Source organism: Mustela nivalis (genome assembly GCF_964662115.1).
Source record: "Mustela nivalis genome assembly, chromosome: 2".
Taxonomy (NCBI): Eukaryota; Metazoa; Chordata; class Mammalia; order Carnivora; family Mustelidae; genus Mustela; species Mustela nivalis.
The window spans coordinates 137,556,212-137,583,348 of NC_139021.1; the positions used below are offsets into that span (position 1 = coordinate 137,556,212).

The 27,137-nt window shown below is 42.7% G+C and overlaps 1 protein-coding gene across 10 annotated transcripts in view; it reads right to left on the bottom strand.

Moving 5' to 3' along the window:
* Positions 1–27,137, bottom strand: part of KCNMA1 (potassium calcium-activated channel subfamily M alpha 1) — a 722,449-nt gene that overhangs the window by 34,564 nt on the left and 660,748 nt on the right. For 5 of the 10 annotated variants that reach the window (XM_082719521.1, XM_082719518.1, XM_082719514.1 and 2 more), the window contains exons 23-24: positions 3,179–3,292; positions 2,323–2,403 (exon numbers count right to left, since the gene is read on the bottom strand). In XM_082719521.1, coding sequence (XP_082575647.1) covers positions 2,323–2,403; positions 3,179–3,292 — 195 coding nt within the window. The remainder of the gene's footprint in view (positions 1–2,322; positions 2,404–3,178; positions 3,293–27,137) is intronic. The other 5 variants (XM_082719524.1, XM_082719523.1, XM_082719520.1 and 2 more) reach the window with 1 other exon arrangement.

Genomic DNA, 27,137 nt, shown 5'->3' on the forward strand with positions numbered 1-27,137 from the left:
TGTTTGGAAAATTCCCAGCTTCCCTCCGCCTCTCTCAGAAGCAAGTAAGGCCTTGCTCAGGCATTCTATAGAGTCAAATGGTAGCTTTTCCTCTTCTCCCTCCATTTGCCACTTTGTGAATCAGAAAATGTAAACTCTGGGCAATATGCAGAGGAGCATGGTTTTAATTACTTGGGATAGCCAAGGATGGTGTGTATATTGACACTCTGAAAGAGGTGGCGTCTGTTCTCTCTTTTCAAGAGCACGTGGAAGGCTGGTAGTGTACTTAGAGGGGAAGTGGTCACTGGAAGGGAGAGGTGACAGATTGTCAGCGAGCCAGGTGTCTCTGTCACTGGGATGCAGGAACCAGGATTCCATGAAAATCCTGGGCCTAGTCTGGGAGCGTCTCAGAGGGAAATCAGTGTTACCCAAAGCCTACTTCACAGAACAGTAATTATGTGGTGCTAACAGGTGATTTTTTAAACCCCCCCCCCCGCAAATGTTTTATGGTCATAGATGACTGGAAACCAGGTTAAGTAGCTTTAAACAAATGTCCTTCTTGTGGAATGTCTAGAAGCTTCTGGCCCACTATCATCAATTGAAACTCTCCAGGTGGATGAAGACTGGAATATACTACATAGTTTTTAAAAACCTGGCTTCCCTCTATGCTTTTTTGAAGGCATTTGACTGGTTTGGTGTGATGCAGACCACATCTCAGAACACGTAGGTAAATAGTAAATATTGGTGGGGTATGGGGAAGCGAGGTGGTCAAACGGTGATGGTATGCTTGCTAAAGGTGGTATGACCACCGGGAAAATAGAGCTTAGTGCAGGCAGTAAGGGCGGTGTGAACACACGGAAGGTTGTCCGAACTCAGAGAAGAAATCTGGGGAGGGAACGAAGGCTAGGGGAGAGTCAGTTATGCTAACTGAATGCCTGCATCGTTGCTTCAGATTTGGGGCTCCAAGCCTTCTCTTTTCTCTTCCCCTAATCACAAATCGAGATATCCTAGTTGGTAGCACACGAACTCAAAACAGAAAAAGAAATCCCTGGCAGTCGTGATTTTGAAATGCAGCTGCAGTTTTCTGAGAAGGAGATATCTGGATGAATTTTCCAACCAGTGGTCTGGGCTGCACAAGCTCCCTGGCCTCTTACAACCCTAAGGTCCCAAGAAGAGCAATCCAGAAACCTAGGCTTTTAGCCAACTTCTCTAAACATGAAAAAGACGCCTCTCCTGCTGCTGGAAACAGAAAATAGTGCGATACTCCTTGACCTGAGTGAATTTGTCCTGATAAATAGCTCCGTCTACAATAATGCAGTGCTGAATGGCGGACAATTTATTCCTTAGTTTCCAGACACCTCACAAGCAAGATGACTGTGTTAAAAGCCTGCTCTCTTATTTTGAAATATATTTGGGGGCCAAGAGAATGGCATGTTCGTTTCATCTGTGAGTCATTGGAAGGCAGGTGCTCCCCACCTCCCCATCTACTCCTCTACAGAACAGCACTTCCGCTGTCTCTATTTAGAAGATCAATCCCCAGTTCTGAGACCTGCTGCTGATGGGCGCCTTTTACAGAGTTATTAACCAAGTCACAGGGAAGCGTGAAGGGCCTGACAGATGTAGTCATGACCAGGACCCTTCATCTTCCTGGTGCGTCCACTCTGAATCTCTGGACAGCCAGGTAGGGGCCACAGGGCAGGGCTGGGCCTCAGTGGCCACTAACCCTTTGTCCTTGGCACCCTTCTTGAAATCTAGTTTTCATAAGAAAATGTCCCCTAGGAACTGGCTGCTTTTATGGCTTTAGGACCAGAGCTTCTGAGAAAAGACCTCAGAGGGGGGAAAAAAAAAAGGCAAATAAAGTCAGAATAAAGGAAAATAAACAGCTGGAGGGAAGGCTCCGTCTTAGGTTTCTCATCTTAAAATTTTTATATTTCTCCTTTGACTTCTCTGAGAGCTGTGAAGACGTGTCAGTCAAACTGACAGCTTGTTGGAAGAGGACTATAAGGGAGAAGGCGGGAGAGCAGGGGGACACATGGAAGGGGTGGGGGGAAGGCCCAGGCCAAAGGAAATGAATTAGAGCAAAGATGCTTTGGAAACAACTGCCAGGTCAGATGGGTGTGATCAAAGCCTTACTGATGCTGTGTGGGGAAAAAAATCATTAAGAAAGGCCAGAACAAGACAGTCGATTCCAACCAGAGCCACAAATAAAACACAGTCAAAGCAGTGCCATGGGGTAGTCTTTCTGTTACAGCCCATGAAAGAAAAAACAAGCCGATGAGAGTTGGAAACACCAACAACAGAACAAAAGGAGATACTGATGTGAAGGAAAACAGTGCTTCTTACCCAGTTCGGTTATCATTAGAATGTGCGTCCCACTGTTTTTTTCCTGATTGACTGATACCAAAGGCAACTTGCCAGGTTTAGCTAATTGGATACAGCATTTAAGGGTTGGGGAAAGGGAGTGGAGGAAAGTACAGAAAAAGAAGAGTGTGAGGGAGTAGAAGAGGACACATTGTAACGTAAGGGGACCCAGCGCCATAGGTGGTTAGTAGTCTTGGTAGGGGGGAAGGCACCACTCAGCAGCTTTGCAAATTCACAGATGGTAGGAGGGAATGCCACCGTGGGGTTAAAAGTTGCATTCCACTGGCCCGTGATCATGGCCGTACAAGCTCCATGATATTTCAGGCCAGAGTGTCATTCACGGACAATGTCATTCACGGACAATGGCCTTTAGTTGAGAAGTTCAGCTAGGATAGATTAAAGGCCCATTGCTTCCACCCAGTTCTCAGAATGGGTCTGGCTTAGACCTGAGGCTTTGTACCTCAGCGGAGGGCTCTGATTGCAGGAGCTGTCTGGAGGTGCTTCCAATGAAAATCACCAGAAAGAGTCCATGGATTATGCCTTTCCTCCTTTCCTCCCCCTTCCCTAATTTATGCCCCAATCTCAAATCCATCATCTCAAGCTTCGTTGAGAACAGTGACCAGCATGAAGGAAACTGTCTATTCATCGCAGAGGAAAGATAGATCAGTTTTCCTTTTGGTATTGTCATATTGTTACCCATACCTCTCTCCACCTCCCCCAAAACAAACCCTACTAAAGCCCTCTATGATGAAGGAGCTAAGAAACAGGCTACCTGCATACCCTATGTGGCTGGAAGAGAGGACAACAAAATCTGCCCAAAGCTGAGATTCACTCCTACCTAGTTCAGTAATGATGGGGATGTTGACGCCAGTCGTTATAGATGGTTGACGTAACATCCCGTGCACTGGGCTGTTATCTGGAGAGGATCTGTCCATTCCTGGAGGTGTGAACCCTAGTAAAAAAGAAAGAGAGGGAGAAAAGTCAGAGGCATGGAAAGCTTAGGAATACTATGAATAATATACATACACAATAAAAAATAGTTTATAAATTATTTACAGATCAACAATTAGCATTCATGGAATATACTCTTGTGTGTTGCTTTTGTGAAGTACAAAGTAGGAGGCCATTATAAATAATTCTAACCTGCCTTGATAGCACCCTAAAATGAGTCTCTACACCAATTACTGATCTTGCTCACAGATTTTTTTGTTCCCCTCACCTTCCAGGCAGATAAGATTGTACCTCTGTGCCTCCACGTGACACAGGAAATGCTTTGGGCCATGAAAAGTGAACAGAACAATACCATTACTTCTGGTACAAATATTTGACTTTCTGCCTCCCTTCCCAGACTGTGGCAACCATGGGAACTTGGGTTACTATGGAGACGAAGACTGGGTAGGAGCTCTGGACAACAACCCAGACCACAAAGCATTCTGAGTGAGTAAAGAGGTGATCTGTGTTGCTCGAAGACACTGGGGATCATGGTGGTGTTGTTATCACAGCATAACCTAACCTACCCTGACTATTACCATAAACTAACCGATTATTCTCTTAGAATAAGAGAAGTCAGAGATCTTGACAGATTCTGGTCAAAGGGAAGTGGGAAGAAATTTGCTTGGGGGCTTTTAGGAAGTGTTTGCTTTCTCTTAAAAAGAACACACAGAATCTCTTAAGAGATTCTCTTTTAATTCACTGGACATTGCTGTTGTACCTGTGGTGCCTGGAACCATGGCAGCCATCTTGCAACTGAGATGGGCATCAGCAGAAGACAAAGCTAGCTTAATGAGACTGGCTGAACGAATGATGGAAAGACTTACTGACAGAAATAACTCCTTGAGGGAGTGCCTGGGTGGCTCAATCAGTTGAGCATCGGCTCTTGTTTTCAGCTCAGGTCGTGATCTCAGGGTCATGGGATTGAGCCCTGCATTGAGCTCTGTGCTGGGCATGGAGCCTGCTTGGGATTCTCTCTCTCTCTCCCTCTGCCCCTCCCCTACTCTCTCACTCTCTTGCAAAATAAATAAATAAATAAATAATAAAATAGAACTATCATTGAGTTACTGAATTAGCTAACCTTAGAGCCAAAACCAACTGACCTCAGTATTTTGTACTACATGAGACTTTATATACAGTATATATAAATGAGATTATAATATATACTGTGATAATGAGATCATGTGCATATTTTATATATAATAATTATATGTATATGTACATATTATTTTTTATTGTAAAAAATCCTGAAGCAGGATACATTGGTTTTACACACACACATGCACACACACACACACACACACACACACACAGTTTTATATGTATGTAATTGATTCTTTCACGACACAGGTTTGAGCTGTGTGGGTCCACTTATATGTGAATCTTTTTGATAAATATAATGGATCCCTATAAATGTAACTTCCTTATGACTTTCTAAATAACATTTTCTTCTCTCTAGCTGACTTCATTGTAAGAATATAGGATATAATACACACAACATACCAAATGTAGGTTCCTTGACTGTTTACCAGTAGGGATCCACTCACCAGTAAGCTCTTAATAGTTAAGTTCTGGGGACTCAAGAGTTATGCATGTATTTTCAACTGTATGGGGTGGGGGGCTGGTGCCCTTCAACTCTCCCATTGTTCAAGGTTCAACTGTATATATTTTTCCTTTTGCGTGAGCCCAAATGAAGAGTTTTCTTTTCTTTTCCTTTGCAGCGGAATTCATTCTGACTACCACTCCCCTGGTTTGTCGCAGGTCCCAGAACTCCCCAACGTGCCAAACACAGACCTCATACAGTAAATGCGGGCACAGGACATTGGATAGTAGCCTACTTGGTTTCTGACTTTTGCCATTTGGGCTTCTCAGACCCAAATCCCAAGGACATGTTAAAATGAGCTTGACCCAGCCATGATTTCGAGGCTGAGCAGATGCCTCTTTAAGCATGTGCATAGAGACCTATAAACATGAGATATTTATTTAACCCCATATATTCATTTGGCAAAAATTAATTTTATCCAGGCATGCATGTGGCAAGTGCTACCATCAACTCTGTGCTGGCTGTAAGACCCAGTTTTCTCCGAAACTTAGAGGACAGGCAGACAGATGTTCACATTCACTTTGGTTTCCCTTCTTTGTCCTTGGGGGATTGGCTAGGTGGGCTTACCAGTGAATTAAAGATTTGCAGATACAAAGTCACTTGCTAAGTTTCCAAGGTCTCTTCCAAATAGGCCATTTGGCCAGATCCCTGACTTGGTCTCCAGTATTGTGGCAGTGGTGGGCTGATTCTGGTTTATAGTTCATGTGAAGCTCCGTCTATCTGGACTGAAATGACAGGTGCTCCGTAATTGCCTGTTGTTTTCAAGGTGCATAATGCATGAAATGCCAGCACAATATAAAAGGGTCTCCCTATTTCCTGCTCTCCTGTGTATAAATTTCATACTATTGAATGCCATACTTTCAGAAAGAAAAGTATGATTTATTGTTCATTCCCTGATTGCACTTAATTTTACTCTTAATGTGGGTATACTGTGCACAGGGTAAGTAATGTCAAGTGACAGTATAATGTCCATCTTTCTAAACTTTGGAATGTGTATCTTTAAGCCAACCACATAACCAAGAACATGCATTTTAAATGCTAGCTGTTTTCTTCCCCAGAATAGTGAAGGGGGAAACTAAACTGTTTCCATCAGAAGTTTCACTCAAAAGCATGAAAAACTACAAGTGACAGCTGTGCAGATTCGGTGGATGTGACGTTTTTGAATTTCTTCAACTTGACAAGTAAACACCTTAAATCGGTAATGCTATATGCATAATACATGGCCTGTATTTTGACATCCATCATCAAATGCTGACTTGAGAAAATACGGGTTTGTACGTCAAGGAATAGCACCCATAAAACAGGGAGAAATGCAGGTCACACGGTATTAGGAAAACTGTATTTCATTACAGAACCTGCAACAAGCCACAGCATCCTTTTATTTTATCTTATTTAAAGATTCCATTTTCAGCTGTGAAAAGACTCAACTCCTTTGCATGAAACCTTCATTTAGAAATGACATGCTTGCCTCATAGGCATATTTCATTTTGCTTTCATATTCCATTTTCCCCTTCAGTCGCCAAGCCTGGCTCCATTAGCATCTGCAACTGACAAACTACGGTGGGTGTCCAAGACATCTCTCCATTAAAAGTTCCTTCTCTTTCCTATGCATGACCCCAAGAACAGGGTGCTTTTGTTGGAAAGAAAACTTCAGCAATGATAAGGTCTTTCTCTTTTGCTCCTTTTCTAGCTACATATTGTTCACAGCAAAAGGCAGAGACAAAAGAAATAGATTTCACCTTTTTTTTCCCCTCCCCCTCCTGTAGGGTTGTTTGAAGGATAAACAGAATTCATTAACATTGTTTTCTTAGAGGTCCTAATATGGAAAACCTGTGGTTTGAAATGACAGGGCTGACCCAGATTCCCTAAATGGCCTTGGAGAGAAGAGAAATTCAGGTACCTTCCTTTGGAAGAGAGTTGGCACTCTGGTCTTTGATGGCATCTACCCCATTCGTCATAGCAGCTGTTGATAAAGGGGCAGCTCTAAATTGTGTCCAGTTGTCTTCCTCCCCACCCCATCATTGTTTGTTGCATGGACACATCTTTGGTTGAACTCTAAGTCTCTACATAAAACAGCTCTCCAGTTCCACATGAGAGAGCATGGGCCCATACAATATACTCCAGGGATCATAATCTACAACTGGAGAATGGTGAAATGAGCAAACTTTCCTTTCAATAGTTAAACTAACACTTGAGAAATTAATTTCCGAAACAAACACTTATTTTGCCAAGAGAGAGGACGAAGAATGTTGGCGTCTGAGAGATAGGATGAGAAGTTCTTAATTAGGAAAAGATCCAAGTTCAGTCACTCTTACGGAGATGGCCTCCTGATTCTTTAGATGTATCCCCCTTCTCTCTGTTGAGCACGGCCAGAGGAGGCAAGTTTGGAGCTAAAAATGACTTCCAAAGATTACCTGATCTCATTAAAGTGAAAGCCCCTCCCCATTCCAGTCCTCTGGGGCAGATGAGAGGGGCTTATGTTTCCTTTCCATTCTTTAGGCATTAGCCATAAATGGGCCCAACACGCCCCCTCCTAAGCCTGCTCACTCAGCATGCTATATGAGAACTTCAGGCCAGAGACTGAGTTTTCTATTTTTTTAAACTTCCTAGATTGTCTTTGGAATGCCTGCCCATAGAGAAGAAATGGAGTGGAATAGTTAAAAGTATGACCTTTGAAGTCAGATGCCTTGGGTTCGAAATCTGATTCATTTACTTCTGAGCTACAAAACTATGAGCATAGCTCTGACTCTGTAAGCCTCTGTTTCTTTGTCTATAAACTGGAAGTATTTCATATGTAGGGCAATTGTAAGGATAAAATGAAATAGTGTATTCAAAACATTTAGTATAGTGCCTGGTATAAAGCAAGTACTCAAAAATTCGACTACTGGTGATAATACTTCGCTAGGTACACAGTAAGTATTTGTGGAAAAGTATAGCACCCATCACCACTTCTTCCCTATGGATAAAGAATCGAGGAAGCTTTTGGCATTTTTTTTTTTTTAAATTTTCGTGTAGAGAAAACCCTACAAAATTAATGGTAAGACAATGAGCAGTGTGAATCCATTTTTGTAGGAATAATTAGATCACTTCAGTGATAAAAATGAATTTCAAAATATCTAATGATATAATTCAGTAACTCAAAAATTTTGAAAGATTTTTGTATAGGGAGATGGTTGGGATTTTCTTTAGGTACACTGAAAACAGGGGCCAGTTGTTGAGAAAGTCTAAGAAAGTCTCTTAATTCCTGATAGCAATGGTAGAATCTCTCTGGAGCCTTCTTTTTTCAGACCTACGCTGCCCCTACTCTAATTATTTAGGAATATAAAACTTCCTTCTTGAGTTCCAAGACTCCTAAAATGGTTTTTACTACTCTCTCGCTTCTTTTCCAGCATTTGCGTTCCTAACGGTATGTGCCACTGGTGGGTTCAGGTGAACAAAATCAGCAGTGTCTGCTGTTCTTTTCATGATATGGGTTATTCCCAGGAGCTGGTAGCACTCAGCCCCCACAACAGAGGTTACTTTAAGTAACTTAAGTGACCTTTAGTTAAAGGAGACAAGGCCATTTCAGATACAAAGTTAAAGAATTAACAAACACCTGGACCATCCCAAGAAGTTCAAGGAGAAGAGACAGAAGGGGATACAAAGGTGATCACCAAGGTTTTGGTTTTTTATTAGTTGTTTTGGGCATCTGTGTGCAATATCCACAAGGCACCATGTGGTTGTGGGAAAAAAAATAAAAGGCAGTGGCTCAGACAAGATTTACACCATCAGGAATGGCTAGACTTCTAGACTTGGGTTGGGTTCCAGGGTAATGCAGAGAGGAGTGCATTAGAAAATGAGGCTTAACATCACTGTCTATAGGGAAGTCAAAACAAAGGCAAGAGTGTTCTAGAACCAGACTGATTACGATCATTAGGAGTGAAGAAGATAGGTGTAAATAGAACTTCATGAAAAAAATTCACCAACACTTACTGAGTGCTTACTATATACTGAACTCTGTTCGTATAATAACTATAGTTCTCAGAACCATTCTATGTAGATACAACTATTTTGCTGGTGAAGAAACTGAAACACAAGGAAGGTAAGTAACTGGCCCTGTGGCGCACACCTAGGAATTAACAGATCTAATTAGCTGAACCTCGGTAAATTGACCCCAGGTCTCCTCTAAACCACCAAGCTATGTCTTCTATTATGTGTTAAAACTGAACTCAGGGCTTTTCATGGGCCACCTCATTTACTCCTCTGAACAACTCCATGAGGATGGGCACTGTTAACATCCCCATGTGGTAGATAAGGAAAATAAGATTCAGAACAGTCCAAGAACTTCCTCAAGCACAACCAGTTGGTAAATGGCAGATCTGGGAGTTGACCAGGCAGGCGGACATTGGGGCCCATGGATAGCCATGTCCACGCTGCCATTCCCCGTGTGCGCTGCTCCCTCTTTCTCAAGGGCTGACCTACGTGGGCAATTTGGAGGCCTGACCGAATCTCACGTTTTTGTTGTTAAGTCACAGGGCTTGACCTCACAACCCTGAGATCAAGACCTGAGTTGGTATCAAGGGTCGAACACTTAACTGACGAAGCCAACCAGGCACCCTGAGCCAGTCGTACTCTTTTGTGGTTTTCACTTTTAAACAATAGCAGATAACAACTGGGACCCATTGTAGCTACACTCAACTTGCTTTGGTATGATAGCATGCACAACTCGGCACATATAATAAATGCTTTATTACAGTACTTTTCCATGGGGGAAAACACAAAGTACTTTCTAAATCTTCCCTGGTTAAATCCCCACGCTTTTCCAGGGAGAGAGAGAGATGGAAATTCTTATCAATCAACTCCCCTAGAATAGATGGAGAAGTGAAGGTAAGTGCCTCTCCCACTCCCATAGATTTAACATAAAGGAATTGGTTCAAATGGTGGGCCAAATTATCTTTTATTGTGTGCATATAAATGACGGTTAGAAATCCATATGCTACGTTAAACTAGGGAAATAAATTAGGCCAAGTCATCTAGCTTTGCTGAGACAGGTATTCAATATGAAGTTGTAAAAGGAAAAGATCACCGTTAAAAATGATCTATAAAGACATGTTAAAATCAAGAGAAACATCTCATATTACATCATCTATGAGATGAATTAAATTTCCTGTTAATGCCAGGAAAAAAAAATCCTAAAGTGAAATGTCAGATGAAGTGAAGATCAATAAAAATATTTTGATAAGGAAATGCAACAATGCTATTTAACACATGATTGGCAACCGCTGAAACATAAATTATCCAAATTTCCCATTGCTGCTTATGGGAAAATTATGCAGATTAGAACTTGATTAGGCTTATATCATGAGACTCAATTTGGACTTTTAATCTATTAAGCTCCAATAAATGAGGCATTTGAATAGCTCCCCTGAGCAAGTATAGTAATAGCCACAGTAGTCATTTTGCGGTATGTATTCCAACAAATTCTTCAGCAGCTGAAGGCAAAAAAATTCCATGTATAGCAGCATGACCGCTTTTGCTGCCTAACTTGTAAGGGGACCATCCACATGCACAGTCTTGATTTGGAAGACAGATTTTTGGAAGAGTCTGCAAGAGCAATCCAGCCAAGGGAAAATCTTAGTTGAACCTCGTAATATTTTTTTCATAGTAGTTCTTGGGACCTCCTACAAAGTTGGAGTCCCAGAGTCATGAAGGCCAGGCAGCTGACCAGTGTTGAGTCAATAAAAAAAAGATAATCTACCAAGGCAGCATCTTCAGAGACTGTCCAAGGGGTACTCCGCCCCACTGCTTTCTGTTTAAGAGCCTGAGATGTGCTAGCCCAAGACAGGGTGCTGGAGGACAAAGTTTGGGGAGCTGGGGTGGGGGTGGGGGATGGCGGGGAATGTCTCTGCCAATTTTGACCAAATAGCTCATGTGCTTGGAGTTGATAACTGCTCTAAGCCTGATCCTAAAAACAGAACTTAGAAACCACATGAATAGACAATTCTGAGAAACTTAAACCGCACCTTTGGGTCTCCTTGGCCTCTTTACCAATCACTCTATGTTAGAGACCCAAGAGCTTTAGAAATCCTCTAATTGGTCTCTCCATTTCACAGATGAAGAAACTGAGGCTCAGAGCTAAGAAGTTACTGTACTCAAGGTCACAGAACCAGTTGGCAGAACCAGGATAGCTGATTCTTTGCTTCCCTCCAAGTCCTTCTCCACACAAGGAACCCATTCCATAGTGGGTGGGGCAAGGCGGAGGGCAACATTATCCCCACCCTGGCCACAGGAGTGACAACATGAAGACAGACAGTATGAATTCACAAGGTCAGCAAGATGGTCCCCCAATATCCTCGGCACACGGCTGGTTTAAGATGAATCTGTCCCCCAAGCTGGGGCCAACCTATGCTCTCCCCAGGACTTGGTGTAAAAGACTATGGATTTTTGCTGTGGTTACAAAGCCAGAAGGAGGTAAGTATGGGGATGTGGGTGACCAGTTAGCCCATCATCAATGGGTGAAGAGAACAGGACAGAGCTCTGATGCCACAGGTACCTCAGTTCTATGATTCTCTTTTCTTTAAGCCTTTTTGAGTTGACTGTATACCTCTTACAACCAAAATACACTCCAGACAGAAAATCGGTTTGCTTTGTGAAATAGCTCATGCATGTCTGATTTTGTATTAAAAGAAATAACTGTATCTTCATTTAAACTGTCCTTTCACTTCCATTGACTAGGCACAAAACATGGGTCAGTGTAACCTCTATTTCTTCTATTTACAATAAGTAACATTAATATGGTTTGATGGTATTTTTTGCTAGATACCATATTTGATGAATACCTCGGGAAGTTGACGCTACCCATTGTGTAATGTACCTCTTTTTTTTTTTTTTTAGAATTTGTGTTTTGGGTCTGAACCAACCAAAGCAAAATCAATCAACGAACCAACCAGCCAACCAACCAAAGTTCTCTGTAGCTGTTTTCTCATTAAGTTTCATTAAGCAGACAGTGTCTTTCCTTAAAGTAAGCCTGAAGAGATGACTGTCCCAATACCTATCTCTCAAAAGAAAGGAGGGAAGGAAGTTAAGAAGGAGGGAAGGAAGTTAGGAAGTTGTTAGGAAGTCAGGAAGGAAGGAAAGAAGGAGGGAAGGAAGGAAAGACAAAATTACTCATAACTCAAACACAACTAAGAACACAAATTTGGAAAGAAATATAGTATTTATCTGGTCTAATGTCTTCATTTGCCCCAGAGCTCATGGTGTCATAGTGAATTTTCCACAACTTGTCAATTGTTTTTTTTTAATCCCCTCTGCATTCATCTTACAATTTAAAAATAAGACAAACTTTGGTGATACAAATTAAATGACTTAAAATTGTATGTGCCCTTTGGCCTAAGCAATTTCACTTCTAAAAATACGTGTATGGCCATAACTTTCTTATATTAAAGGTTTGGTTACAACAGTCTTCATTCATAGTTACTAAGTAACAATGTGAAATCGAAAACAACAGGAATGTTCTGTTTTGGGAAATTGATTATGTTAAGTATAATGTACTAAACATAAGGCAGAAAAATATTTAATAACATAGAAAATGGTCATGATAAAATATTTTGTGGAAAAACACAGGTTATATACTAATATATATCATCCCTTTTGGAAGGGGAAAATATATCTAACAGAAACAAGACTAAGGTATCAACACTAATACATCCAAGGGGTAAAATTATAGGGAATGTGTGTTTTCTTCTTTTTGCTTGTATGTACTTGCTAAATTTCCTAAAATGAATATATATTATTTGTACCATGAGAAAAAAATGATCAAAATTATAAATTAATAAAAGAAAAAGCTTGAAAGCTCATGGGATCTTTATGACTTGAGATATGGTAGGTGGATGTACCCTGTTTAGCTCTAAAGATCCTTAGCGTTATTTTGAGATCCCACTTGGTTTGGAAGTTGGGGGGAACTAAGGTTCTAGGATAGAAGTAACCAGATGAAGTTTACACGTTAAAAGGAGAGTCTGCAGGGTGTCTGGGAGGCTCTGTCAATTGAGCATCCAACTCTTGGTTTCAGCTCATGTCGTGATCTCAGGGTCATGGCGTTGAGGCTCACTGTGGAGCTCTGCGCTCTGCTTGGGATTCTCTCTCCCTCTCCTTCTGCCCTGTGAGTCTTCAGGGTTCCCAGGTCTCTGCTATGTCAACCTCCACTTTTTAAGGGCCACTCAAACTCAGAGGAAAGGTCGCTAAAGGCTCATACCGCTCTAAAGAGCACTAAGCACCAGGTGTGGGGAAGGAGCAAGCAGAGCTGATATCCCACACAGAGGAGTGGCACCTACTGATTCCCATCCCAAGGCTCACCTACTTCAGAAATGCAGTTTCCTCTCTTCTTCCAAACCCAGCTCCTGCCCCTCTTTCACCACCTCCAGGAAGCCTGCCTTGACTAACTTCTCTCTCACATTTGGTTACTTCACAAAGACATCTTTTTCTGTACTTTTTCCGTTTTCTATATTACTTTAAACTGAACAAATAAATGACTACAAATTATGTATTAATTACCACATTCTAATGTTTAAATGTTTTTTTCAGTGTCTTTAATGTTTCCTTTTTTTTTTTTTTTTTTGGTCTCCATACTTGTTAGGTTCTTCATTTCAATAAGGCGTGACTATGCCAGCCTTTTTCTTTATTATTATTATTATTAATTAGAATTCCTGTAATGGACCCTCCCTTTTTACTGCCACCACAAGAGGTCAAAGGCTGTTTTGCCACTAATATGGGGTCTCCTCTTTCATGCTGGATCACATTTCCAGTAAACTAGAGGCATGCTATGCCAGGGAAAAGGTAGACATATACATTGCGAGACAGTGATATGCAGTGGATACTAATAAAACACACAGAAACTTCCCCTGTGCTGCCAAGACTATATAGCCTTTCGTTTCCATTACATCAATTTTTTTTCTCCCCCTTTTCTGAGCATTAATCAAAGAAATGCAAAGAGCTCATTAAAGTGATAGATTGACTGAAAATGTAACCGCCTTTACATTATAAACAGTTTCTTTATGTTCTCAGTGCTATGGGCTTTGTTTTCCAGCATTTGTCATGTAGTTCAAATGTCCTTTTACTTTTTAAAACACCAAATGCCAAATGGGCCCCGGTTGTTTGGTTTAATATGAACCAATGGCCAGTGTAGCAAAAACCAGAGCTACGAAATCCCAGGCAAACTAAAACATCCCTATCTTAAGGGCACAGAAAATTAAGTAGCTGTAAGAGATGGATTTGCCAAGTGATCCAAGGCATTGCCAAGCAATTCAGGAAAAGCAGATTCCCATCCCCGACAACTTTGAACCAGCTGTCTCGGAAGGGTTTTCGAGACAGGACGCCTGGCTTGAGAGAGCAGCCCAGGTTCCAAACATTTGACAGTCCTTTAGCAGAGAGCACTGTAAATTTTTTTTTTTAAAGTTTTAAAGGCTTTCCTGAATATATGTTTCTGCTGGCAGATGAGTATATAACTGGGATCAGGTATGCCTCATACCCACAAATCTTCACCAAAGAAGAGGCTGATTGGTGCTAATTTGATTTTGGAAAAGTCGTTTACACTACAATCAATATCCCTTGACCACAACCTGAGATGAACCATAATGCTGAAGTTTAAAAACTTGAATTCTGGAGCTAGACTGCCCGAGTTTGAGTGTTGCCTTGTTTGGTTTCTAGTTTTGTGATTTGGGGAAATTTTCTTAAATCCTGCGTCTCAGTCTCTTCATATGTAAAATGGGAGAGTAACAGGTCAGGAAGATTAGGTAAGTTAAATAATACAGGCAAACTGCTTACAACAGTGCCAGGAACAGAGTCAGCACTTCCTAAGTACTGACATATTTGATGATGATGGTGACAATGATGACGATGATGATGTCAACAACAGATTAGTAATACTGTCAGAGACATGGACAGAGAATCAAAAGACATGGGTTTTAAACCAGGTCAACCCTTAACTCCCTATGACAACTTAGAAGGACTCAATGCCTTATCCAAACTCGGTTTTCCCATCTATTCATTTGAGGCAATTAAGGCAATGCCCAATCCCTTCTGGTTCTCAAAAAAACCTGTTGTCCTAATTCTGGGGCATCGTATATGACGTGGAACCCTGAAAACTCCGGGTTAATCACTGGTGTTCAGGAATGACCACAGAGTCATCCATGGGTCATTTTCCTGTTAAGGAAGTAGAAGACACAAGCCCTTTCAGTATCCTAGCACACAGTCTCTATCAACAAACACATGAATGTATGCATACAAGAGGCACACTCTAAATGCACCATATCACAGCAGCCATGCAGCTTTGCATATCACAACTCAAGGCATGACGTCATATCCTCTTTCAGGAGTCACCCATGAGGCACGACCCTCCCATCAGAAGCCTACTCAGTAGTAAGACAATCCAGATTCATCTCTTACTGCCATGATTATAGTTACTGCAACCACTCTGGTCCTCAGTGGAAAATGGGGACAACTCTAAGGTTCCTTCCAGCTCTGAAGTTTATGTCTCTTCCATGACCCCAGATTTTAAAAGAAAACGTGCATAAAATACACTAGCAAGGAGAAGCAAGACGATCTCTTTTCAGAGGCTCTAGTACAGATAGATCCTGCCTTTCAATTGTATTTTATACCTTTGCCCAGAGAATGAAATTGCAGGGCTCAAACCAGTGAGAAGGATGTACTTTCTCCAAAGTTGCTATAATGGCCAAAAAGGCCATAAATAACCATTTATTAAACAAACAGTATGGGCTAAAGGAAGAGAAACCGCCACAATTAGGCCCGTGGGGCCTGCAGGCATGGTACATAACAGTGGGACTCTCTCATAATCCCAGCAATATGTTACCAGTTGTTCCATTTTCTTGAAGCTATCTTCATAATCAAGATGCTATCCCAGCCATTGTGGGCTTTAGAACTATTTTTAATTTTAATTTAAAGAGCAATTAAAGAAAGACAATGGATACTCGGGATAATAAAGTAAGTGATTAGCAGCATGCAAATGACAAAGGCTTAATGATAATACGGTTCTAGTCTCCAAAGGGCTTGTCAAGAGAAGGCCCTTTCTACATGTGGTTGTTCAGCTAATGTGTCTCAACCCACAATTACAACATTGCTGACACCATTAACCAGTGAAACAACATCACTTCGCGAAATCCTTGTTGTCTCATTAAAATGGAAAGGGTCAGGTAATTTACCAGCGTTGTATGTCTAGTTTTGTTGTTGGTAATTAGCAAACATTACCCAGCATGGACTCCCACTGGGAACTGGAGAAACTTTGTGAAATATTAAAGAGGAAAGTCTTTATATTTCACTAGAAAATTGAGAAGAGATGCAGTAATACTCTCCCTGTCACGCCCTTGCATTTAGGAAAAGTAAGGAGCACGCTGGAACTCTTTAACTTAGGGAGACATGATCAAAAAGCACTGGGAAGTCACTGCTCAAATCAATACCCTGAACCAGGCTGGAAACTGGCAGACAGGGTTCGCAAAAGGGGGTGGGGTGGGAGGACAGGAAAATTGCAAACTACATCTTTATTGCTCTTACTTAGGTTTTTTGAATTAATCTTCTTGAAATAGAGGAAAGGGGCTATAAAAAGTTTTCTCTTTGGAAGGCTTTGTAATTTAAATAAGCCCCAGAACTGTTTACTCAAAAAGTTATTGATATACATTTTTAAATGTCGAGATTGAGGAAATATATCCCAGTGCCAGGACTTCCTGCCTTTCTGCTTCTTAATGAAAGCCTCCACAGGCACAGGAACCTAGACCCCGCCCGAAATGCTGGCCAACCCCTCAGTGTGTTGTCAGGAAGCAGAATGGTATCTTATTCTTTAAATGGAACTTTTGGAACATAAAACACATTCCAATAAATGTGAACAGAAAATTATGAATTCATTAAACTACTTTGGTATCTCGCGCTATATATAATATTTATATTCCGACTACTGTAAAATATGCTTTAATATCTTTAGGCAACTATAAGGACTTAAATATTTATAAAATGGCTAAAGATAAAGTATGGCCCTTTTATTCCTACATACAGATGATGTAAGGCGTGCAATCAAAGACAATAACACTCTCTGCCCATTTGTCATCTTAAAGGAGCCGATCACTGCGCCATCCCTCGTGTGCCATCTACATAAGAGTTGTTGCCGACACAGGCAACTCCAGAGGACTTTGCGTCTTAAAAACTACCTAGAGTGCTATACTTCACAGAAAACAGGGCTTTCTGAAAATGGAGACAAAACAATAAATTTGCAGGCAAAACAGCTCCAAGAGGGGCTTCAAAATACTGCTGTATTTATCTCTGGGACATCTGGGAACAGGAAGCATTTTGATTTAATATTTCATAACATAGAAGCAATTGCTTCCTTGTATGGTATATAATTAATGCTCATAAAAAGAGGGTTTTTAAAAAATCTACAGTATCCTAAATGCAAATAGATAAATAAATAAATAAACAAATGAATGAACGACACACCTGGACTTCTTTTAGAAACGTGGAACAGCCTCATATAATTCAATAAAAAGAAAGCCACCATGAATTTATAATCACCTGGGGGCCTATTAAAAGTGGGTTTATAGATTAAGTATGAAACTTCACCCATGACATTCCTTCTTTGTCACTATACCCAGGGTTTGATTGATTTTCAAACTTCCTCCATTTCCTTCTCTGCCGATTAGGCACCCACCTCCCTTGACCTCTCCCGTGTACCCATAGCTGGAAACCACCTGGAAGTTCATGAGTCAAAGTTCATTTCTCACATTAACTCACATTTTTATAATGTCCACGACATGCTTTGCAAACCTCCCTGCAAGCAGCCTTGGGAGGTGCCCCAGTCCATGGAGCTGGAAGCTTACAGAATCAGCAGCCCCGTTTGAGAATCATACATGGTTACCTTGAGTGACAGAGAGGCTAGGTCTGTGTTTCTCAACTCGTGCTGCACCTTGGAATCTCTTTTGCCTGCTTCCTATCCCCAGGGTCAGCTTTAATTGCTCTGGGGCGTGGCTTGGGTGAGGTTTAAAAGCTCTCTGGTTGGAGCGAGCACATGGGTGGCTCAGTGGGTTGAAGCCTCTGCCTTCTGCTCAGATCATGATCCCAGAGTCCTGGGATGGAGCCCCGAATTGGGCTCTCTGCTCAGCAGGGAGTCTGCTTCTCCCCACCTCTCTCTGCCTGCTGCTCTGCCTACTTGTGATCTTTCTCTGTCAAATAAAGAAATAAAATCTTAAAAAGGTAAAAAAAAGTTCCCTGGTTGATCACCACGTGCAGCTAAAGTGGAAAACCTACAGGCTAGGCAAACTTGTTGAACCTGTATGCAAATATTTCTGCATACAACTACGGGGAGGTAAGGGAAAGAATAAAGAGACGATCCATCATTTTATTAGGTACTTAAAAGGATCCAAGACCCCTTCCGTGATTAAAAACCAGAAGTTCCCCTGGTCTCCTGGCTGAGGCCCAACATAATTTTATATATATATATATTTTTTTTTTTTTTTTTTTAAGGACAAAAGAGGCCAAGAAGGGAAGACAGGTGTCACTATCACTTAGCTGGAGCAGCACAGGCCATCCTCTGCCAGTGCCAACTCTGCATACTTGCAGTGAGCTGTGTGAGGTCGAGCCTCTCTGCTTCACAGAAAACCTTCTATTGTGAGGGGCCACACTAGCCTATCAATGGAGGGAAAATCCCATGGTCATTGTCAATCAGCCCCTGTTTTTCAGCTCCCCTGTAAACATCTGTAAATCTACTGCACCTGGACTGCCCACCTCCCAGAGATGTTTTGGTTGCCACCACTATTTGTTTTCTGTGCGCATCTACTGACAAGCAGAATCAGTGGTTATTCTGGCCGCTAGGGACAAGACCCTCTCTTGCCATTTGTTATTTTGGGGGGGATGGAATGAAAGACCATAGTAAAACTATCCAAACATAATAACAACAAAAATAGCTAACATTGCTTGATTTCGAACTGCATCGCAGTTACTAAGAGCTTTGTGTCCATGCATTCAGATTGTCACGAGTGGTTGTGAAGATCCTCTGAGTAGCACCACTGTAGTCATCCCAGATGTCCCAGAGGTAAATACAGGAGGCCCTGTGTGGTCGTGAAGGCTCATCTAAGTAGCCATCACTCATCCATGGATATGGTATATATTCATATTTATTAGTGTTCCTGTCATAGCAGTTAATGGGCAAGTGTGTTGTTCAAACACAATCACATTAGAACATCTGTCAATATAGGAAAGTAAAGTGTCTTAGGAGTGACTTTCTCTGACTCATGTGAAGGTGCTGGATGGAATAGAGAAAACCCTGTGTCTTATTTACTTCAGAGCAATCTGATGAGCCAGGTGCAATTTGTCTTTGCAGAGGAAACTGAGGCACAGAGAGGTCTCATAGGTGGCAGAGCTCGCATTCAAACCCAAGCTGTTAGCTCTAGAGCTCGCACATGCCAGTGTTCAACCTGATAGCAAATCCTGTTTCTACAGCTGTTCTTGTTTTACAAAAACCCCTCTGTGGCCATCACCTCTGTAGATTCACACATGATCCCCAGGGTACTTAGGTGGGGCCACTTTCACGAACCTTCCTTCATAGATGAAGAAATGAAATTGTGTGAGAGTTTATACAAAATCAAATAGCACATGACAGCCACAAGGAGGATTTAGAACCTGGTCCCTGACCCTACACGATTGTGCTGTCACTCTGACAGCCCCATCTGCAATTCAGCATCCTAAATTAGAGGGACAAAACCCATCCACTGAACTCTTCCTGCCCAGGCATGCCGGTGCCATTGGCTAGTCTGCTGCAAAGAGAAGTGTCCCTCTCGCATGGCCAGGAAAGCTCTCTGAAAACATTCAAAGTTCCCTGGGGCAGAAAGCAGAGATGGTTTCTGCCCTTTACTGAACTTTGGAGGTCTCGGTCCCATAGCCTCTTCAGGCCTTGGGCTGGTATTGGGCAAAAACCCCCGCAATGAGCCCAGGCAAAGGTTGAGAATTGGGAGCTATTAGTAAAGGTGAAAGGACTAGGGTAATTTCCTAGAGAACATTTGGACAAGTCTGACAAGTTCAATGTCCTGGATCTTTGTAGCCCTTGCCCGGTGGCCAGCAGTCAAATGAATGGACAGTGACTAAAGCCTGGAAGGAAAGGATGTGGTATTTAACAACCTATCCAGCTGTTTTATCTCATTTGAGGGCAAGCAAAGACAGCACAGACTACAAACAACAGAAACAGGGATTAAATCATTCGTTTGCTCACTCCACAGACCTCTACTAGGTGTGAGGTGCCGGGCTACACATTTCAATATATTTGTGACAGTTGGTGGGGTGGGGAAATGAGTGAGATGACAGACCAGGCCATCCAGGTTAACAGTGACCTCACCACCTACAATCCTTTCCTCTGATACCCTGAGACCTTTTAAGGCCCCTCTGTTTTGTCACCAGCAGACACACAACCAAGTGCCCCTTCTTGCTTGGCCCTTCTAGCTTATGAGCCTTCTCTTACTCTGCCTCAGCCTCTTCCATCTGCCTGGAGACCCCTTACATATTGATAATCATTCCTATTTTCAAATTCAACTCCATTTACTCTAGAGCCCCTACCTCCAACCACTGCCACCCAAAGCAGCCTCTGCCTTCTCCTAACACACCACCCAGTGACATCTGTGTGGCTTTTCTATCTAGTAGAAACTCTTTACTGGAGATACACAACAAGATCTCAATGACTACTATGCTGCTGTTCTAGAAACTGGGGGATGAGTTCCACTAGAACATTCCTTGAGGTATAATTGAAATACTTAAGAACCACTCCTAGTCCTTAAATATTCTATAAATCCAGAACTAAAATAATTTATAAATCAGTTGCTTTCTTTGTAGGGCCCTTTTTAGGAAAAGAAATGTATTTTTTTCTTTTCTTCGTTTAAGTTTTCAATTATAAATAGATGGATAAAGACAAAAATCCACTGGATGACTGGTAAGGCTCATTTGCTGGCTCATGGCTTGTGCGTTATCATCACAATATGTGGATCAAACTCATGCCTCAGAAAATTACAAATGACTCACACCAGGAATTTTGCAAAGTACTCTGGAATGTTCCAGAACCCGTATTGTTAAATATATGTGTTCAAGTTGTGCCATACAACTTATTTTATATGTCTGCATAATTTCTGCCTGCGGATCCCATTAGTTCCATAACAGCACGACCATGGACAGAGTGGGGACACTAACCTCAGCCATGGGGTATAGCAGTCAGGAAGGAACTCCTGATTGACTCATCCTTATCCAGAATCTCATCAGGGAGGGCCCTGAGAGAGTCCACAGGATGACAAGAATTCTTTTACTTTTCTTTGGTTATATAATTGCACTTTCCTCCCCAAGGACCATTTATTTGGACCATTTTCAGAGTATCATACACCACCTGAAATCCTAGGCTTTGGGAACTAGCGTGGTCTGGTTATTCTCATCTACTATCTTTTACGGAAATGTCCACTTGGAGAGTAGGATAAATCAATAAAAGCTGGAAATATTTTGTGAGTGTCTGGACAACAGAAAGCAATATCTGGGTCTCAAACCTTCTACCCTTATACTGACTGCTCCAAAACCAAAACTGTGTTAACAGGGAAGAAAGCTCCAATGAGCTGCTCAGGGAAGCAGGCTAAGCAGAGCTCTTGACACTTCTCTGTCTGTGTAGCTTTTGTAGCAAGGAAGACGGGGACCAAGAGAATCTTAGTATCTCTGATTATCGGCACAAGGAGGGCCAGGGGCCTACCTACAAAATGGAGTTGCGCACAACAAAAACATTAAAAAACAAAACAAACAAACAAACAAAAAAACCCTCAGTCCCTGGGTGCAAAGAGAAGTTTGAACACAACTGGGGATGCTTCCATGACCCTTAAGAGCAGACATATGGATTCAGACCTGTTCTCATGAGACTAACATTTGTTCTCTTGTATGGAGTTGACCAATGTGGTGAGGAAAGTGTGGGCTTTGGAATCAGTTTGGACATCAACTCCACGTGCTCTTGACAAGCTATGAGACTTTGGGCAAGTTGCTGCCTTTTCTGGGGCCTCCGTTTTCTCATCTGTAAAATGGAGGCACATGACCTCTGCCTTAACCGGTTTATCAGGAAGATTACATGAGATATTGCCTATGAATGCGCCTGGAGCATGACTCCCTTGGTGAAAAGAGCACTTACAGCTTTTAAAAAAAGAAGGATTAATGACACATGCAAGTGTTAAGGGGGAAAGCCTGATGTGAGGTCGACGAGTTCGGCCCAACTCCAGTACCACTGCACATCTGTTTTCCACCTCTGAAGCGCAGATATTTTTCTGGCTGCTGTCCCAAGCTGGGCACAGCCCGAGAGGGGAGCTCTACCTGCTCTGTGTACAGTCAGAGGGAAAAGGCGATTTGGTTAGCTTTTATTTTTCATCCCTCACTTCCACTCCCCAAAGAAGATCCTCATGTCTGGAAGGCCGAGAAACGTCCCCAGGTTCAGCAAGGAGCCCGGGCTCTCCAGTGTTCTGTTAAAACTACTCTCGGTCTATGTTTCCTTGTTTTTTGTTGCCGGGAATCTGTTATCAGAATAGTCAATGGCGGTCTGAAAAGGATCCCTCACATGGTAAAACACGCTGCATAAGACAAATTCTCCCGAGTTGAAGTCATTTAGAAAGCAGCTGCACGTGCTGATTTGCTGGCGTACACGTGCCCTCCCGGGCCAAGATTAGTCTCGCCCGTCCTCTGAGGAGGTGCACCAGGGCAGGCCCCGCTCTGGGCTGCTCCAGCCCTAAGCCCGATTTTCTTTATTGGTTAGTAAGCTCTTTTAATGAAATGTACTGCTCTTATTATAGAGGACTCAAAATAAGATCTAAATCACAAACCAATAAAAGAAAGTTATTGGGCTGGGTATCTAAAGTTACTACCTAGAGGCTACTCCAGCATGGTATTTATAAATCTCTAAACAGTTAAGTATAATTGTCTTTCTGGTTTTGGGGACTGAAGCCAACAGCAGTTTCTGTTACAACTGAAGAAAAATACTTTAGCACGGAGCTTTGTTCATTCGGTGGGTAGAGAAATGGCTTCTCCCCCACGTCCTTTCAGAATTGAGAGAGAATATCATGGCAATGAATGTTACATAGGGAACAGCTGAAAAAAATGCTTCTCTGGTTTCGGGGAGGGAGAATGTGTATGAGGATGTGTGTCTAGGTACGTTGGTGAGTGGAGGGCTGGGGAGCGGCCTGGGTGTGCAAGGGTGAGCCTGAGGGGAGGGAAAAAAAGGAAGAACACTGGGAAGGATGGATATCGAGGGTAATATGGGAGTTGAAGATGGGGTGCTCAGTCAAATGAATGGAAAACCCAGATGTGCAGCTGCTCACCCACTGCCTCTGAGACACCAAGACAGTGCCATTCTGGAAGGATGTGAAAGCTTCCACTAAAAGACCTATTAGAACCCCAATCCCACCAAACAGCACAGCGCTCTCTCTGGAGTAAGAATGTAAATCATGGAAAACACAGATCCCCATGTAATAAAAATAAAAGACCACAGAACCTCAGTTATAAAGGACCAAAGAACTCATCTGATCCAACACCCCTTTCAACACAAAGATCATGTCAGTGACTGTCCCTTGGCAGGTGGACATGTGGTGACAGAAAGCTCAGTACATTTATAGGTAGCCCATTCTGTTCTGGAACGGTCTTCTCCTTATGGGAGGCTACAGTCTGGTTCTCCTTCATCATTATCCATCAGTCCTGGTTTTTCCCATGGAGCAGAAAATAAAATGGCCCTTTTAGCCTACTACCCCCTGTTCTGTTAACTGCTTGGCAAGTGATAGCTTGTCCCATCACCACCCCATCCTGACCATCCCCTTGGCGGCATTTTTGAGTTTGTTAGTTCTTCCCTTCAAACCTTCGTAGTTCTTGACACACTCCCTCTCAGAATGAACAAGATGAAACAACCACTACTCGAAATAAATCACATTTCTATCCACAAGGTTTATGCTGACTGTCTCCAGTGATTATTTGGAACTTAATGCTCAGGGGTTTTCATTACATTTCATCCTGTGGCTTTTGTCCCCAAGTTCTAGGTTAGAAAGGTCCTTTCAAATCCTGACTTCTGCCATTCAATAATTTCGAGGTCCAAATCCATAGAGTCTCCCCCAAAGACAAAAGAGAAGTCACATTTTCTTCTCTGGAACAGTAAAAGATTCTCAGACTTTAGGATATGCCCTATGCCCCCAATTAATGCTGTCTCTCCAAGGATCACAGCCATACTTCCAAAGAAAAATGTCATTCCCTACTTGAGGCTCTTAACCTTTGTTGAAATGCAGGCAAGGGAGAGCATCTGCTTATGTGTGGGTATCATTTAGTGTCACTGTGGGTGAGGGTCATGGAGGACTAGAGGAACCAAGGGGTTTGTGTGTGTGTGTGTGTGTGTGTGTGTGTGTGTCTGCACACACATACATGCTTGTGTATCTATTGGTGTGTTTGTGTAAGCCACTATATATATTTTTTAACCTGATGACTATAGAAAGGCATAGAATATAGAAAAATAAAACCTAGATGGGTGAGGAAAAGCAGCCAGGGGACATTCATTCCGGGTTTGTGACATATGTTTTCGCTTGGAAAGGTGGAGCCCAACTCAGCTTGTGGATCCTCAGCTCCCACCACATTTCTCTCTGCCCTAAGATGTTCCTCATTCTTTCACCTTTCACCTTTCACCTCGCTTTCCTCTTTTTGTAAAGCAGGAGCAGTGGGGTGGACTTCTAGCTGCGACCTCTTCTGCAGGCAGGACTTCCTCTCCACCCATCCGCCTTTCATGGCCCCCAGTTTTTCTGCCAAATCTACGTAGAAATGAACCCTGGCTAGATCCCAACATTACCAACACCACGTTCTCCCTCAGCCAGACCCTCCGTGCTGAGGCCTCTTCCTATAAGCGCATCACTGTCCTCTGTCACCGAGAAGGAAGCTCACAATCACGGCCTGTTTTACATGGACTCCGTCTCTCAAATAACATCCCCTTTCTTTTGCCAGTTCAAGGTTCCTGGTCTCCTGGATAACCACAAACCCTACTCAGTCCCCAGCATCCTCTTCTTTCCCACTCCAGACAATGCTTCATAGGGCTGCTAGATCAAACTCCCTGAACCTTGGGTCCAATCCCATCACTCTCTTGCTCTGAAACCTGCTGTAGCTCCCCAGTGCCTACTGAATTATTTATAACTTCATATTTATAGCTTCATATTTATAGCTTCTCAAAAATTTAAAAAAAAAATCCCTCAATGCCTACCCCAAATTTCTACCTCAGGTGTCCTTGCTGTCTTATACATACCCTGCATTCCAGCCAAATTTTACTCATTACTGTCCCCTGAACACGTCTCCAGGTCCCCCTGTCCCTTACTTCTATTCTCTGTGACTGCAGCCATCTCTGTGTTTCCACCTGCTGAAATCCCATGCATTTTTCCAAAGTGTCTCTCAAACCCGCTCTCTTTCTCTTCCTGTCCCACACTAGCCTCCACAGACTGTAATTCTTTCCTGGTAATAGACCAGCATTCGGAGGCGGAGCTACATGCTTACAGAGGAGGCTGCATAGACAGGAGAAGGGTTTCATGCACCCCTGTCTCCCTGGCAATGTCTGGCTTGCACAGTCTGGGCACACAACAGGTACTTAATAAGGGTTTGTGGAATTGGATTGACACCTTCAGGACAGGTAGCGTGAATCTGAGGAATGCAGAGCATATAATAGGAAAGGGAACCAGAGAAGAACCTTAACACCCCAACATTCAAATTTAACCCTAAGGCTGAAATACACATGCTCCAACGGCTTGAAGAAACCCAAGCTCTTGAGGGAGCACACAGCAGGCTCTGGGGGTGAGCGATGCTGCTGTTGTTCAGTGCAACAGTGCAGCATGCTGCTGGCCCTTTCCATGGCCCTCTCTCAAAAGCTATAGTCAGAAGGAAGGCCTGTCCGCTGGGTAACTAATATTGTTCACTTACCATCATGAGACACATGACAGAGACAAAATGGCAGATACAGCCGGTTGGTAGAAACCAGAGCCTGGTCTCCAGCACATCCCCTACCCCCTTTCTCTCTACTTAAGGCTTTTGAGTCTCAGGAAGCTGATGAAAATTCAGAAAATAGGAACGAAAGAAGGCAGACTAACAAGCTGAGCCAAGAGCATTGTCCTAAAGAAGTAAGATAGTTTCAAGTTTGGGACCCCTCGGAGACCAGGAGACCCCGGCTAAAACCATTACTTCACTCCACAAGGCCTAGTTTTCTCTTCTTTCCAATCAAAAGGGTAACCTCCTTACCACATACACCTCTTCTGAGGATCAGCTCAGGCAGGGGTTCTTTTTTTTTTTTTTAAGATTTTATTTATTTATTTGACACAGAGATCACAAGTAGGCAGAGAGGCAGGCAGAGAGAGAAAGAGGAGAAAGCAGGCTCCCCGCCAGCAGAGAGCCCAATGCGGGACTCGATCCCAGGACCCTGAGATCATGACCTGAGCTGTAGGCAGCGGCTTAACCCACTGAGCCACCCAGGTGTCCCCAGGCAGGGGTTCTTAACCCTGGCACCACATGGCATCATCTGGGAGTTTATAAAACTCCTCATGGCCAGGTTGTACGCCGGGCCACTTAAACCACATTTACTGAGGTGTGACCCAGCCATAAATATTTTTTAGAAGTTTCTCAGATGATTACAATGTGCAGCCAAGGGTGAAAAGCAGTGATCTGAGAAATGCATATCATCTCAATTGGCAAAATGCCTACCACAGAATGGCGGCAAACGTTCATGAGCATTAGAATTATTATTAGAGTTCTTGTTGGTGTTGATGCTGCTGGTGGTGCTTATGGTAGTCAGACAGCCTTGGCTTTGGACTCTGAATTCTCATGTGGATGAATGGTTTTCAGTGTAATACAGCAAGCTCTGTTCTGGCTCTGTAAGGAATATTTCATTCTTCAAGCTCATCATATATTCCTCTCTCAGATCAAACCTCCCACACTTCAGCTCTCCCATTCCTTTGCCTCACACCTGTTTGTCAACCTCATGAGGATCTAGTTCCTGCTTTGTTTTGGCCTCTTGGTCTGTAAGCCCCAACACTGGTTTGACTTTTCTATCCACCATCTTAGACCTGGTGGCCACTCATTTTCATTTTCTCTCAACAGCTCCATGGAATCCTTTACCTTCTGTGAATCTCCATCCCAGACTAAAGCCATTTTGTATGTTTTCTGTTGTTTC